The 11,652-nt window shown below is 42.2% G+C and overlaps 1 protein-coding gene across 3 annotated transcripts; it reads left to right on the top strand.

Moving 5' to 3' along the window:
- Window positions 1-136: 136 nt before the first annotated feature.
- On the top strand, window positions 137-5,389 carry LOC311147477 (lysosomal amino acid transporter 1 homolog). Of its 3 annotated transcripts, none has more exons than XM_084184201.1 (9): window positions 137-641; window positions 1,370-1,442; window positions 1,759-1,959; window positions 2,053-2,182; window positions 2,415-2,502; window positions 3,139-3,290; window positions 3,403-3,495; window positions 3,654-3,839; window positions 4,221-5,389. In XM_084184201.1, the coding sequence occupies exons 3-9, from the start codon at window positions 1,766-1,768 to the stop codon at window positions 4,308-4,310; spliced, it is 933 nt and encodes a 310-aa protein (XP_084040327.1). In that variant the 5' UTR covers window positions 137-641; window positions 1,370-1,442; window positions 1,759-1,765; the 3' UTR covers window positions 4,311-5,389. The 3 variants fall into 3 exon arrangements, with proteins under 3 accessions (XP_084040327.1, XP_084040326.1, XP_084040325.1); XM_084184199.1 differs by lacking the exon at window positions 137-641 and adding an exon at window positions 991-1,048; XM_084184200.1 differs by having other exon boundaries at window positions 555-641; window positions 1,370-1,959.
- The last annotated feature ends 6,263 nt before the right edge of the window (window positions 5,390-11,652 follow it).

The raw sequence follows: 11,652 nt of genomic DNA, 5'->3' as shown, positions 1-11,652 counted from the left end.
TGCAGGCTGATACCCGTCGCCAGTGCAACGGTGTTTCGGTGTTTTTTTTTTTTTTCCCCACCTTTATTTAACCAGGTAAGCCAGTTGAGAACAGGTTCTCATTTACAACTGCGACCTGGCCAAGATAAAGAAAAGCAGTGCAATAAAAACAACACATTGGTGCGGCTGGCTTCCGTGTTAAGGAGCGCGGTTAGGCGGGTCATGTTTCGGAGGACGCGTGACCACCTTCGCTTCTCCCGAGCCGGTTGGGGAGTTGCAGCGATGAGAAAAGATCGTCAGATGCATGTCTGTGACAGAGTTGAACCCAGACCAAAATAGTACCTAGGGAAGGTATTTGGTGGAATAAACTGTGACATGAGATCAGAGCAGAGAGGAAGAGGCGAAGCGAGAGGGTTTGCTCCCGTCAAAATATGTCCCCGATAAGCAGATCGCCTGCCTTTCCCGCCTTTGGTACAACAACTCCCATTGTTAGGGAGGAGACAAGACCATCTCGTCATTATATACAGTTTCTCTGGATCAGCGTAGTTTTGTGCTGAGTCGTCAGTCAGGTGAGCAGTGTCAGCTGACAAATATGTTTCGATCGAAGACTCCCGCGAGCTGAGGACAAGAAGAGTTTTTTTTTTTAGAGCTTGTGTGTTGAGGTAAGCCATACTGTTACGTCTTCATTGTCATTAGAATACTTTAGGGATAAATGCATAATTGGCTACCTGGCGAGTCATTTGCGCGCGATCGGTAGAATAGCTGGAAAATGCCATGTTTCAGGCAGAAATATGCGGCCGCTGCGAACATCAGATGTACATGATACGGTCTTAATTTTCACAGCTTTATGAAAAAATGCAAACGCCTGTAGATCTTCGAAGACTGTGGGGCCGTGATGGGGAGGGAGGCTGGCTGCGCACTAATGGCAGAATTACCACGCAGATGGATGAGGCCAACTAACGAGGGCTGTTGATATGTGATGCGAACATGTGAAATTTGGACACAGGTTGCCGCTGTTCTGTAAATTACAGGAACTTGAGGACAATATTCATCATGCCTGTATTTCAAGGTACAACCTAAATTCCAGAAACGTGCCCCACAAACGCAGTTAACTAGTTCGAGATTATTATTTTGTGCTGTGACTTGGACATTTTAAAATGCAGTTGATTTGTTTTTGACGGGAGGTAAACTACAGACAGAATTTCTACATTGTACACACAAAATTAAGAATTAGAATAGGTAAATGTAATAGGATCTCTATGGTCGTAGGTAAATCGGTCGTGTAACTCCGCCTTTTCTCTGACGTTGGAGATCATCTTCCAATCAGTTCAGTTTGAGCTAAATTGTTGACAAGCTACTGTATGTTTTCTCCCAAACCTATGCAAGCCAGTCAGCAAACAGACGTCTGAAAAGGGCATCGTTGTTCCTCCCTGGACACACTTCAATAACCGACCGAGAATCAGGTAAGATACATTTTTTTTTAAATGTTGGACCACCACCTTTGTCCTAGAAGACGTTTGAAGCAGAGCCAGCTGTGAAAAGTCAGCTGGCTAACAAGCAAACAAAAGTTGTCAGCGAGCAACTTGTTTGTGCCCAACTCGAAAGTCTTTATCAGTACAAACCGATTTCACTCTGAATTCCATAGCAGATAGTACATTTTGAGACTGAGCTATGAACAAGTTTTGCAAATATAAAGAATAAGCGGTAGCTTGCTGTTTATTTAGCTAGCTACATTGTCTAGCTTGTTCGTTTAACGCTTTCCTCTCTGCTTAACATGAGCCTGAATATGGGGTCAGCTGATGGTGTCCTCATGCGGGGGTCCTTTGGATGGAACACTGATGGAAACTTCAGCTCTGTGTGCCCCAATGGGTCGGTATGGGTTTGGGAAGGGCTGGGGGAATGTGCCCAGGATGCCAGGGACATGGCCAGTGTCATCCTGGGTCTGCTGTCTATAGTGTGCTTCATGGTTTCTTCTCTGCCGTAAGTCTTGATTGGGAATACATTATTTCAGGCCATTTCCGATGTAAGGACAACACCTTTACTCTTCCTATTTTGTTGTGTTCATGAATACAGGCAGTACTACAGCTCTTGTAAGAGTGGGAATATGGACAGCGCCTTGTCCATTTGGTTTCTGTTACTGTGGCTGGGGGGCGACTCCTGCAATCTTGTAGGCTCATTCTTAGCTGACCAACTGCCGCTACAGGTAAGTGACAGCTATCTGGGTCAGTCAATATTACTGAAATGGTTTGAATAACAATAGAAACGTTTGTCTGTCAAGCATGAAAATAGGGGGATAAACTGAAATTGTCAACTCCAAGATACTAATGAAAAGATAACGACATTTTAATGTTACAAAAAAGTGTAATGATATGCATTTAAACAAGTATTCCCCTTGTCCACCGCACTGACATGTCTCTCTCCCCCTTCTCATACAGGCATACACAGCAGTGTATTATGTCCTGGCTGACTTATTGATGCTGGGATTGTACTTTTACTACGTAGCTAAGCACAAGATGAATAACAGTGAGTTTGTGTTTTTGTCTGTTAATGTATTTGATCTCTGTTCCAAATTAGCTGCTGTGAGATTTGTCTTCTCAATAATAAATCAAGGCCATTGGTCAGTGCACATTCCACACATTTACTATTAATTGAGGCCTCTGTGTGTTACACCGGGACCACAGTTTGTAATATACAGTATAACGCATGACAGAACAGGGTATGGCTTGTCCATGTTGTCCTATGTTCTGCCCATTCAGCAAATGTTCATTCCAAGACGCCTTCGTAAAAATGGCTCATTATGCCATAGAACACACTGCAAGGTTGTGTTTTATACATACAACTGTATACAGTTGTTATTTAACAGTTCAATGAACCTGACGGGTGTCAGATTAGACTGCTGTAGCCTATACACAGAGGGTCCCCAGGATTAGTTTTGAGAAACAGACATTCATTACACAGGAGGAAGAATCATACAAAACTAGTGTGATGTCAGCAATACTACTAGTGATGTCAGCAATACCTTGCATCACCACCACATTTTGTTCTTTCGTTCCTAATTGTTGTCGCAGCCATTGACACCATGACCCTTGGTTGGATGAATTTGCTGAGGTGGCGTCTACCAATATTGACGACTAATATCTTTATTTTTCCTTTACCCAGACAGGTCGGTTCTAAATGTAGTTGGTGTGGTCTATGTACTGGGCTTCTCTGCCAGCCTCGTTGCCTTACCTGGGTCAGGGTCCCAACAGGATGTGGTCCTCTCTGGGTTCAAGGGGCGGGCCTTGCTGTCAACCACTGTGGACGGTGTTAAGGTGAAATATGGGCTGGATGTTAATGTAATTGATTTGTTGATTTTATTCTGGCCTCTGGCCAACCTTTTATCTCTCTGAGTGACATGCAGACGCTTTGTCTTTGTGTGTCCAGGCTTTCAGCACCAAGGAGATCATTGGGTTTACCATTGGCTCCATATCCTCAGTGCTCTACCTCTGCTCCAGACTGCCACAGATGCACACTAATGTGAGTCTGAAAAGGGGGAGTGGGGAGGGGTTGTTAAGGGAGTGAACGAGTACTGGGTGGACAGATCATTTTAAAGTGGATGCGAAAACCTCCCTGTAAAAGTGTTGCATGGATCTTTTTCTTTCTCCTTATATTTAAAATGTTTCTTTCTCTGGTAGTACACAAGGAAGTCGACGGAGGGTGTGTCCTACTTCCTGTTTGCCCTGGTCATCCTGGGTAACACTACGTACGGCCTGAGCGTGCTGCTGAAGAACCCTGAGCAGGGCCAGGGAGAGGGAAGCTACGTCATCCACCACCTGCCCTGGCTCATAGGCAGCCTGGGCACCCTCTCTCTAGACGTCCTGGTATCCTTCTCATTATGAAAAATGTATGCACTCACTGACTGTAAGTCGCTCTGGATAAGAGCGTCTGCTAAATGACTAAAATGTAAATTACAATGCCTACTGGGCCTCAGGCCTCCCCAACAACACGTTTACTTGTAACATTTAGTGTGCTTTGACTTAACACTTAGCTTCTGCTTTTGACTTTGTATTACAATGACCCTAATGAACTTACCTAAATGCAACAGGTTCAGGTTGGTTTTTGACTAGTATTATCTAAGTACATTATCCTATATGCCAGCCTGCAGTTGTTGGAATGTGTTTCCTTTATAGTATCTAAAAGTTTGACCAGTTAAAAAAAAAAAAAAAAAAAACTTCATGAATTCCCTTGACTCGCTGCTTCAGATCTCCATACAGTTCCTGATATACCGCAATAACGCCCCTCTAGAGTTGGAATCGCAGCACGATGAGAGAGCTGCTCTGCTGGACAAATGAAACTGCTCCTTGGGTGCTGGATCTACAGTAGCAGTTCAGACACTTATCCCCACCCAATGGACTCTCATTCACATTCCTAAACACTAAATCATAACTTTTTGACACACAGGAAATCCCTTTCTTTTGACTATCGTTTTATTTATATGATCTGTGTTTTTGTGTTTTGAGAAAGATGCCACTGTTAATTGGGATGCAGCTGTAGTTTACTTTAATGAACTGTTCTTAATTCCTCTTAATCTTTAAGTGCTGGACCTTCCAACCGTTTGTCTAAATACTTATAGTATTTCAAATTTGTAACAAACCCGTCCTGACAATCATGACACTACTACTGGTCACTACGTGAAACCCTCTCATTGTCATATTAGAATAGTCTTGTTATTGTATTTCAGAAGTGATTGACTATAAATATTTTTTGCAGATCACTTCATGTCTTTTGAGTATAGAGACATTAATCTTAGTGTCTTGACATGTTCATGTGGATTTATTGTAACTTTTAATTAGTGTAAATGTCTGAAGTACTGTACTTAATTTATTTTATTGTTTACATAAATTGCCGTTAAGCATTTTGCATATGTGTACATTTGAGATTTATGTACTTTTTTGGGGGGTATGTCTTCAGATCTGGAGACTTGACCTCATGTTTGTTCAGTGTAAGCACACAGCAATGATGCTCCTGTTTCTTTTTTTTTAGTCTGTTCCCTAAACAAAAATGGTGTTACATCAGTCTACTGATATGCACAGGAAGGATTTAATGTTTTATCACATTGATAGTGTCTCATTCCCCACTTACTGCTACATTTAGGCAGTAAAAACAAAAAATTGTTAGAAATGAGTTGCGGGAATGTGTTTCTCATTTTGATAAATGTTTGTTCTGTTTCACTAATACGCTCAATAGGACACATCATGCTTTTAAACAAACTGAATTTGTATGGAGCCCTGATGTCATTTGGCCAGTGTACCTGATCTTTAGTGTGTTAAATACGCTGGCAACGTGATTTCATTTTCCACCTTACTTCCATATCCAGCCCATACTGTTTTTGACTGGACTTCAAGATTATATAATAAAATAATGAAAAGTCCTTTGGAAATTATTCAGACCCCTTCACTTTTTCCACATTTTGTTAGGTTACAGCCTTAGTCTAAAATTGATTAAATAAAATTTCCTCAATCTACACACTACCCTATAATAACAAAGCAAAAACTGTTTTTTTGAATTTTTGCTAATTTATTTAAAATAAACTGATCACATTTACATAGTATTCAGACCCTTTACTCAGTACTTTGTTGAAGCACCTTTGGCAGTGATTACAGCCTCGAGTCTTCTTGGGTATGATGCTACAAGCTTGGCACACCTGTATTTGGGGAGTTTCTCCCATTCTTCTCTGCAGATCCTCTCAAGCGCTGTCAAGTTGGATGGGGAGCGATGCTGCACAGCTGTTTTCAGGTCTCTCCAGAGATGTTTGATCGGGTTCAAGACCGGGCTCTGACTGGGCCACTCAAGGACATTCAGAGACTTGTCCCAAAGCCACTCCTGCATTGTCTTGGCTGTGTGCTTAGGGTCGTTGTCCTGTTGGAAGGTGAACCTTCGTCCCAGTCTGAGATCCTGAGTGCTCTGTTTATCTTTGCCTCGATCCTGACTAGTCTCCCAGTCCCTGCCGCTGAAAAACATCCCCACAGCATGATGCTGCCACCATGCTTCACCGTAGGGATGGTGCCAGGTTTCCTCCAGAGTTGACACTTGGCATTCAGGCCAAAGAGTTCAATCCTGGTTTCATCAGACCAGAGAATCTTGTTTCTCATGGTCTGAGAGTCTTTAGGTGCCTTTTGGCAAAATCCAAGCGGGCTGTCATGTGCCTTTTACTGAGGAGTGGCTTCCGTCTGGCCACTCTACCATAAAGGCCTGATTGGTGGAGTGCTGCAGAGATGGTTGTCCTTCTGGAAGGTTCTCCCATATCCACAGAGTAACTCTAGAGCTCTGTCACAGTGACCATCGGGTTATTGGTCACCTCTCTGACCAAGGCCCTTCTCCCCCGATTGCTTAGTTTGGCCGGGCAGCCAGCTCTAGGAAGAGTTTTGGTGGTTCCAAACTTCTTCCATTTAAGAATGATGGAGGTCACTGTGTTCTTGGGGACCTTCAATGCTGCAGAAATGTTTTGGTATCCTTCCCCAGATCTGTGCCTCGACACAATCTTGTCTCGGAGCTCTACGGACAATTCCTTCGACCTCATGGCTTGGTTTTTGATCTGACATGCACTGTCAACTGTGGGACCTTATATAGATCGGTGTTTGCCTTTCCAGATCATGTCCAATCAATTGAATTTAACACAGGTGGACTCCAATCAAGTTGTAGAAAGATCTCAAGGATGATCAATGGAAACAGGATGCACCTGAGCTCAATTTTGAGTCTCATAGCAAAGGGTCGGGATACCTATGTAAATAAGGTGTTTCTGTTTTTTATTTGTAATACATTTGCGAAAATTTCTAAAAACCTGTTTTCACTTTGTCTTTATGGGGTATTGTGTGTAGATTGATGACACATTTTATTTATTTAATCAATTTTAGAAGAAGGCTAACTTAACAAAATGTGGAAAAAGTCAAGGGGTCCGAGTACTTTCTGAATGTACTGTATAGAGTTGGGCCAATGCGGTTTCTGTCTGAATGTTCAGAGAGCGTTGCTAAGTGATAATTAACACTTCCGCGTTGTACTGTTTATTTCTGATAGTTTTCAAAAACTATGAAGGTGTCCATTGAAAGCATATATGCAATTTGTTGACACCACAACACAGTAGAGACTTGGATACACATTATCCCGAATGCTAATCAATAAAAATGTCTGTTAAATTCGCTGCTCTGTTTTGCTTGTTTACAGCAAGTCATTTCATAGGGAACTGTCGGAGGTGCTCTCATATTGTTACATCACCAACATTTAGAGAATAAACGCACCAACATGGTCGACCTCTCTCTCTATATATGGCTCTGGTATTATGTATTTCACCATATTTATCCAACTGTAACCTTGACTTTATCCCATGTACACTACCAGTCAAAAGTTTTAGAACCCCTACTCATTCAAGGGTTTTTCTTTATTTTTTACTATTTTCTACATTGTAGAATAATAGTGAATATATCAAAACTATGAAATAACACATGGAATCATGAAGTAACCCAAAAAGTGTTAAACAAATCAAAATATATTTTATATTTGAGATTCTTCAAATAGTCACCCTTTGCCTTGATGACAGCTTTGCACACTTGGCATTCTCTCAACCAGCTTCATGAGTTGGTAACCTGGAATGCATTTTAATTAACAGGTGTGCCTTGTTAAAAGTTAATTTGTGGAATTTCTTTCCTTCTTAATGCGTTTGAGCCAATCAGTTGTGTTGTGACAAGGTAGGGGGGTATACAGAAGATAGCCCTATTTGGTAAAAGACCAAGTCCATATTATGGCAAGAACAGATCAAATAAGCAAAGAGAAATGACAGTCCATCATTACTTTAAGACATGAAGATCAGTCAATACAGAACATTTCAAGAACTTTGAAAGTTTCTTCAAGTGCAGTTGCAAAAACCATCAAGCACTATGATGAAACTGGCTCTCATGAGGACCGCCACAGGAATGGAAGACCCAGAGTTACCTCTGCTGCAGAGGATAAGTTCATTAGAGTTACCAGCCTCAGAAATTGCAGCCCAAATAAATGCTTCACAGAGTTCAAGTAACAGACACATTTCAACATCAACTGTTCAGAGGAGACTGTGTGAATCAGGCCGTTATGGTCGAATTGCTGCAAAGAAACCACTACTAAAGGACAATACGAAGAAGAGACTTGCTTGAGCCAAGAAACACGAGCAATGGACATTAGACTGGTGGAAATATGTCCTTTGGTCTGGAGTCCAAATTTGAGATTTTTGGTTCAAACCGCTGTGTCTTTGTGGGACGCAGTGTGGGTGAACGGATGATCTCTGCATGTGTATTTCCCACCGTAAAGCATGGAGGAGGAGGTGTTATGGTGTGGGGGTGCTTTGCTGGTGACACTGTCTGTGATTTACTGTCTGTGATTTATTTACACTTAACCAGTATGGCTACCACAGCATTCTGCAGCGATACGCCATCCCATCTGGTTTGGGCTTAGTGGGACTATCATTTGTTTTTCAACAGGACAATGACCCAACACACCTCCAGGCTGTATAAGGGCTATTTTACCAAGAAGGAGAGTGATGGAGTTCTGCATCAGATGACCAGGCCTCCACAATCACCCGACCTCAACCAAATTGAGATGGTTTGGGATGGGTCGGACCGCAGAGTGACGGAAAAGCAGCCAACAAGTGCTCAGCATATGTCGGAACTCATTGGACTGTTGGAAAAGCATTCCAGGTTAAGCTGGTTGAGAGAATGCCAAGAGTGTGCAAAGCTGTCATCAAGGCAAAGGGTGGTTATTTGAAGAATCTCAAATATAAAATATATTTTAATTTGTTTAACACTTTTTTGGTTACTACATGATTCCATATGTGTTATTTCATAGTTTTGAGGACTTCACTATTATTTTACAATGTAGAAAATAGTAAAAATAATGAAAAACCCTTGAATGAGTAAGTGTTCTAAAACCTTTGACCGGTAGTGTACACTCAACCTTAATTTATCATGTCACGTGCAGGTCAAGCCCTAGTCCTGACCTCTGACCTTTCCACTCCACTATCTGGTAGACCCTGAGGGTGCCTGGTAGACCTGGCGCTAATGTTTGTGGAATACACAGCTTTGTTGTTTCTCTTCATTAGTGGAGTTAGTCTTATACTGTCCTGTTAGTGAAGAAAACGAGCGATGGGATTCGGACCCCGGGAACCCTCCTCTCACTCACTCACACGCACACACACACATTATCCCTCAGACACACACACACACACACTCGTTTTCCCTCTCACACGCATACACACACATATAAGTGACATTGAGGGCCCACCCAGCGAGGAAGGAAAGGTCAGAACAAAACTATCACGATGGGTTCAATGAAGAGATGAACTGTGTGGGGGCCTGATCTCATACAGTGACAGTGAGGGAGAAGGAGTATGTGTGCGTGTAGTCGTCGTCGGTTGTGAAACTGAGGTTGTGCTCCTAGGCAGTCCCAGGGCTTCTTACGGAGGGCAGCAGGAAAAGCCAGCGATAGCGGGCCATCATCCATCACCAGGAGGAACAAGAAGCTGTTTATAAACACACAATGCTGGGAATGTCTTAATGAGCCTGCTCTCTCTCACTGCAGGGCCAGGGCCCACACCATCACATCCACATTCCCCTCCGTTCTTCATTGTGGTGCTCCACATACTTCATATACACTACCGTTCAAAAGTTTGGGGTCACTTAGAAATGTCCTTGTTTTCCATGAAAACATACATGAAATGAGTTTGAATAGGAAATATAGCAAAATGAATAGGAAATGTAGTCATTGACAAGGTTAGAAATAATGATTTTTATTTGAAATAATAATTGTGTCCTTCAAACTTTGCTTTCGTCAAAGAATTCTCCATGGGCAGCAATTACAGCCTTGCAGACCTTTGGCATTCTAGTTGTCAATTTGTTGATGTAATCTGAAGAGATTTCACCCCATGCTTCCTGAAGCACCTCCCACAAGTTGGATTGGCTTGATGGGCATTTCTTACGTACCATATGGTCAAGCTGCTCCCACAACAGCTCAATAGAATACCAGCTGACTGCTTCTTCCCTAAATAGTTATTGCATAGTTTGGAGCTGTGCTTTGGGTCATTGTCCTGTTGTAGGAGGAAATTGGCTCCAATCAAGCGCCGTCCACAGGGTATGGCATGGCGTTCCAAAATGGAGTGATAGCCTTCCTTCTTCAAGATCCCTTTTACCCTGTACAAATCTCCCACTTTACCACCACCAAAGCACCCCCAGACCATCACATTGCCTCCACCATGCTTGACAGGTGGCATTAAGCACTCCTCCAGCATCTTTTCATTTGGTCTGCGTCTCACAAATGTTATTTTTTGTGATCCGAACACCTCAAACTTCGATTCGTCTGTCCATAACACTTTTTTCCAATCTTCCTCTGTCCAGTGTCTGTGTTCTTTTGCCAATCTAATATTTTCTTTTTATTGGCCAGTCTGAGATATGGCTTTTTCTTTGCAACTCTGCCTAGAAGGTCAGCATCCCGGAGTCGCCTCTTCACTGTTGACGTTGAGACTGGTGTTTTGCGGGTACTATTTAATGAAGCTGCCTGTTGAGGACCTGTGAGGTGTCTGTTTCTCAAACTAGACACTCTAATGTATTTGTCCTCTTGCTCAGTTGTGCACCGGGGCCTCCCACTCCTCTTTCTATTCTGGTTAGAGCCAGTTTGCGCTGTTCTGTGAAGGGAGTAGTACACAGCGTTGTACGAGATCTTCAGTTTCTTGGCAATTTCTCGCATGGAATAGCCTTCATTTCTCAGAACAAGAATATACTGACGAGTTTCAGAAGAAAGTTATTTGTTTCTGGCCATTTTGAGCCTGTAATCGAACCCACAATTGCTGATGCTCCAGATACTCAACAAGTCTCAAGAAGGCCAGTTTTATTGCTTATTTAATCATCATCAATCGTTTTCAGCTGTGCTAACATAATTGCAAAATGGTTTTCTAATGATCAATTAGCCTTTTAAAATGATAAACTTGGATTAGCAAACACAATGTGCCATTGGAACACAGCACTGATGGTTGCTGATAATGGGCCTCTGTACGCCTATGTAGATATTCCATTAAAAATCAGCCGTTTCCAGCTACAATAGCCATTTACAACATTAACAATGTCTACACTGTATTTCTGATCAATTTGATGTTATTTTAATGGACAAAAAAAAAGGCTTTTCTTTTGAAAACAAGGACATTTCTAAGTGACCCCAAACTTTTGAACGGTAGTGTACAGCCCTCAATGCTCTCTAGTTTTACACAATGCAATGAATTGAGGGAGGTATCAACTACTGTTTAAGATATCGCCTCATGAAGTAGGCCAAAGCAAGGTGTGCACACTCTCAGGAAAGATTTGTCAGTGCAATGATTTGACTTGAGCTAAATTATAAGGTTTGCCTACCGTGGCCTATGTATCACTGCATAGTTGTAGGTGCGTATATTTCTTTGCAGGCATTATTCATTTTTATAAATGACTGATCATGTTTGGGGAAGGAATCACATACATTACATTTCACAGACAATAACCTTGTACACTATAGTGACATCCTACTTACTGTATTGGATACAGTATCCAATACAGTGGTCCTCTGTAGCTCAGCTGGTAGAGCACGGCGCTTGTAACGCCAGGGTAGTGGGTTTGATCCCCGGGACCACCGTTACACAAAAATGTATGC

Source organism: Coregonus lavaretus (genome assembly GCF_964263955.1).
Source record: "Coregonus lavaretus genome assembly, chromosome: 20".
NCBI lineage: Eukaryota > Metazoa > Chordata > Actinopteri > Salmoniformes > Salmonidae > Coregonus > Coregonus lavaretus.
The sequence above is the reverse complement of the archived record's forward strand: the minus strand, read 5'-3'. Positions and strand labels throughout refer to the sequence as shown.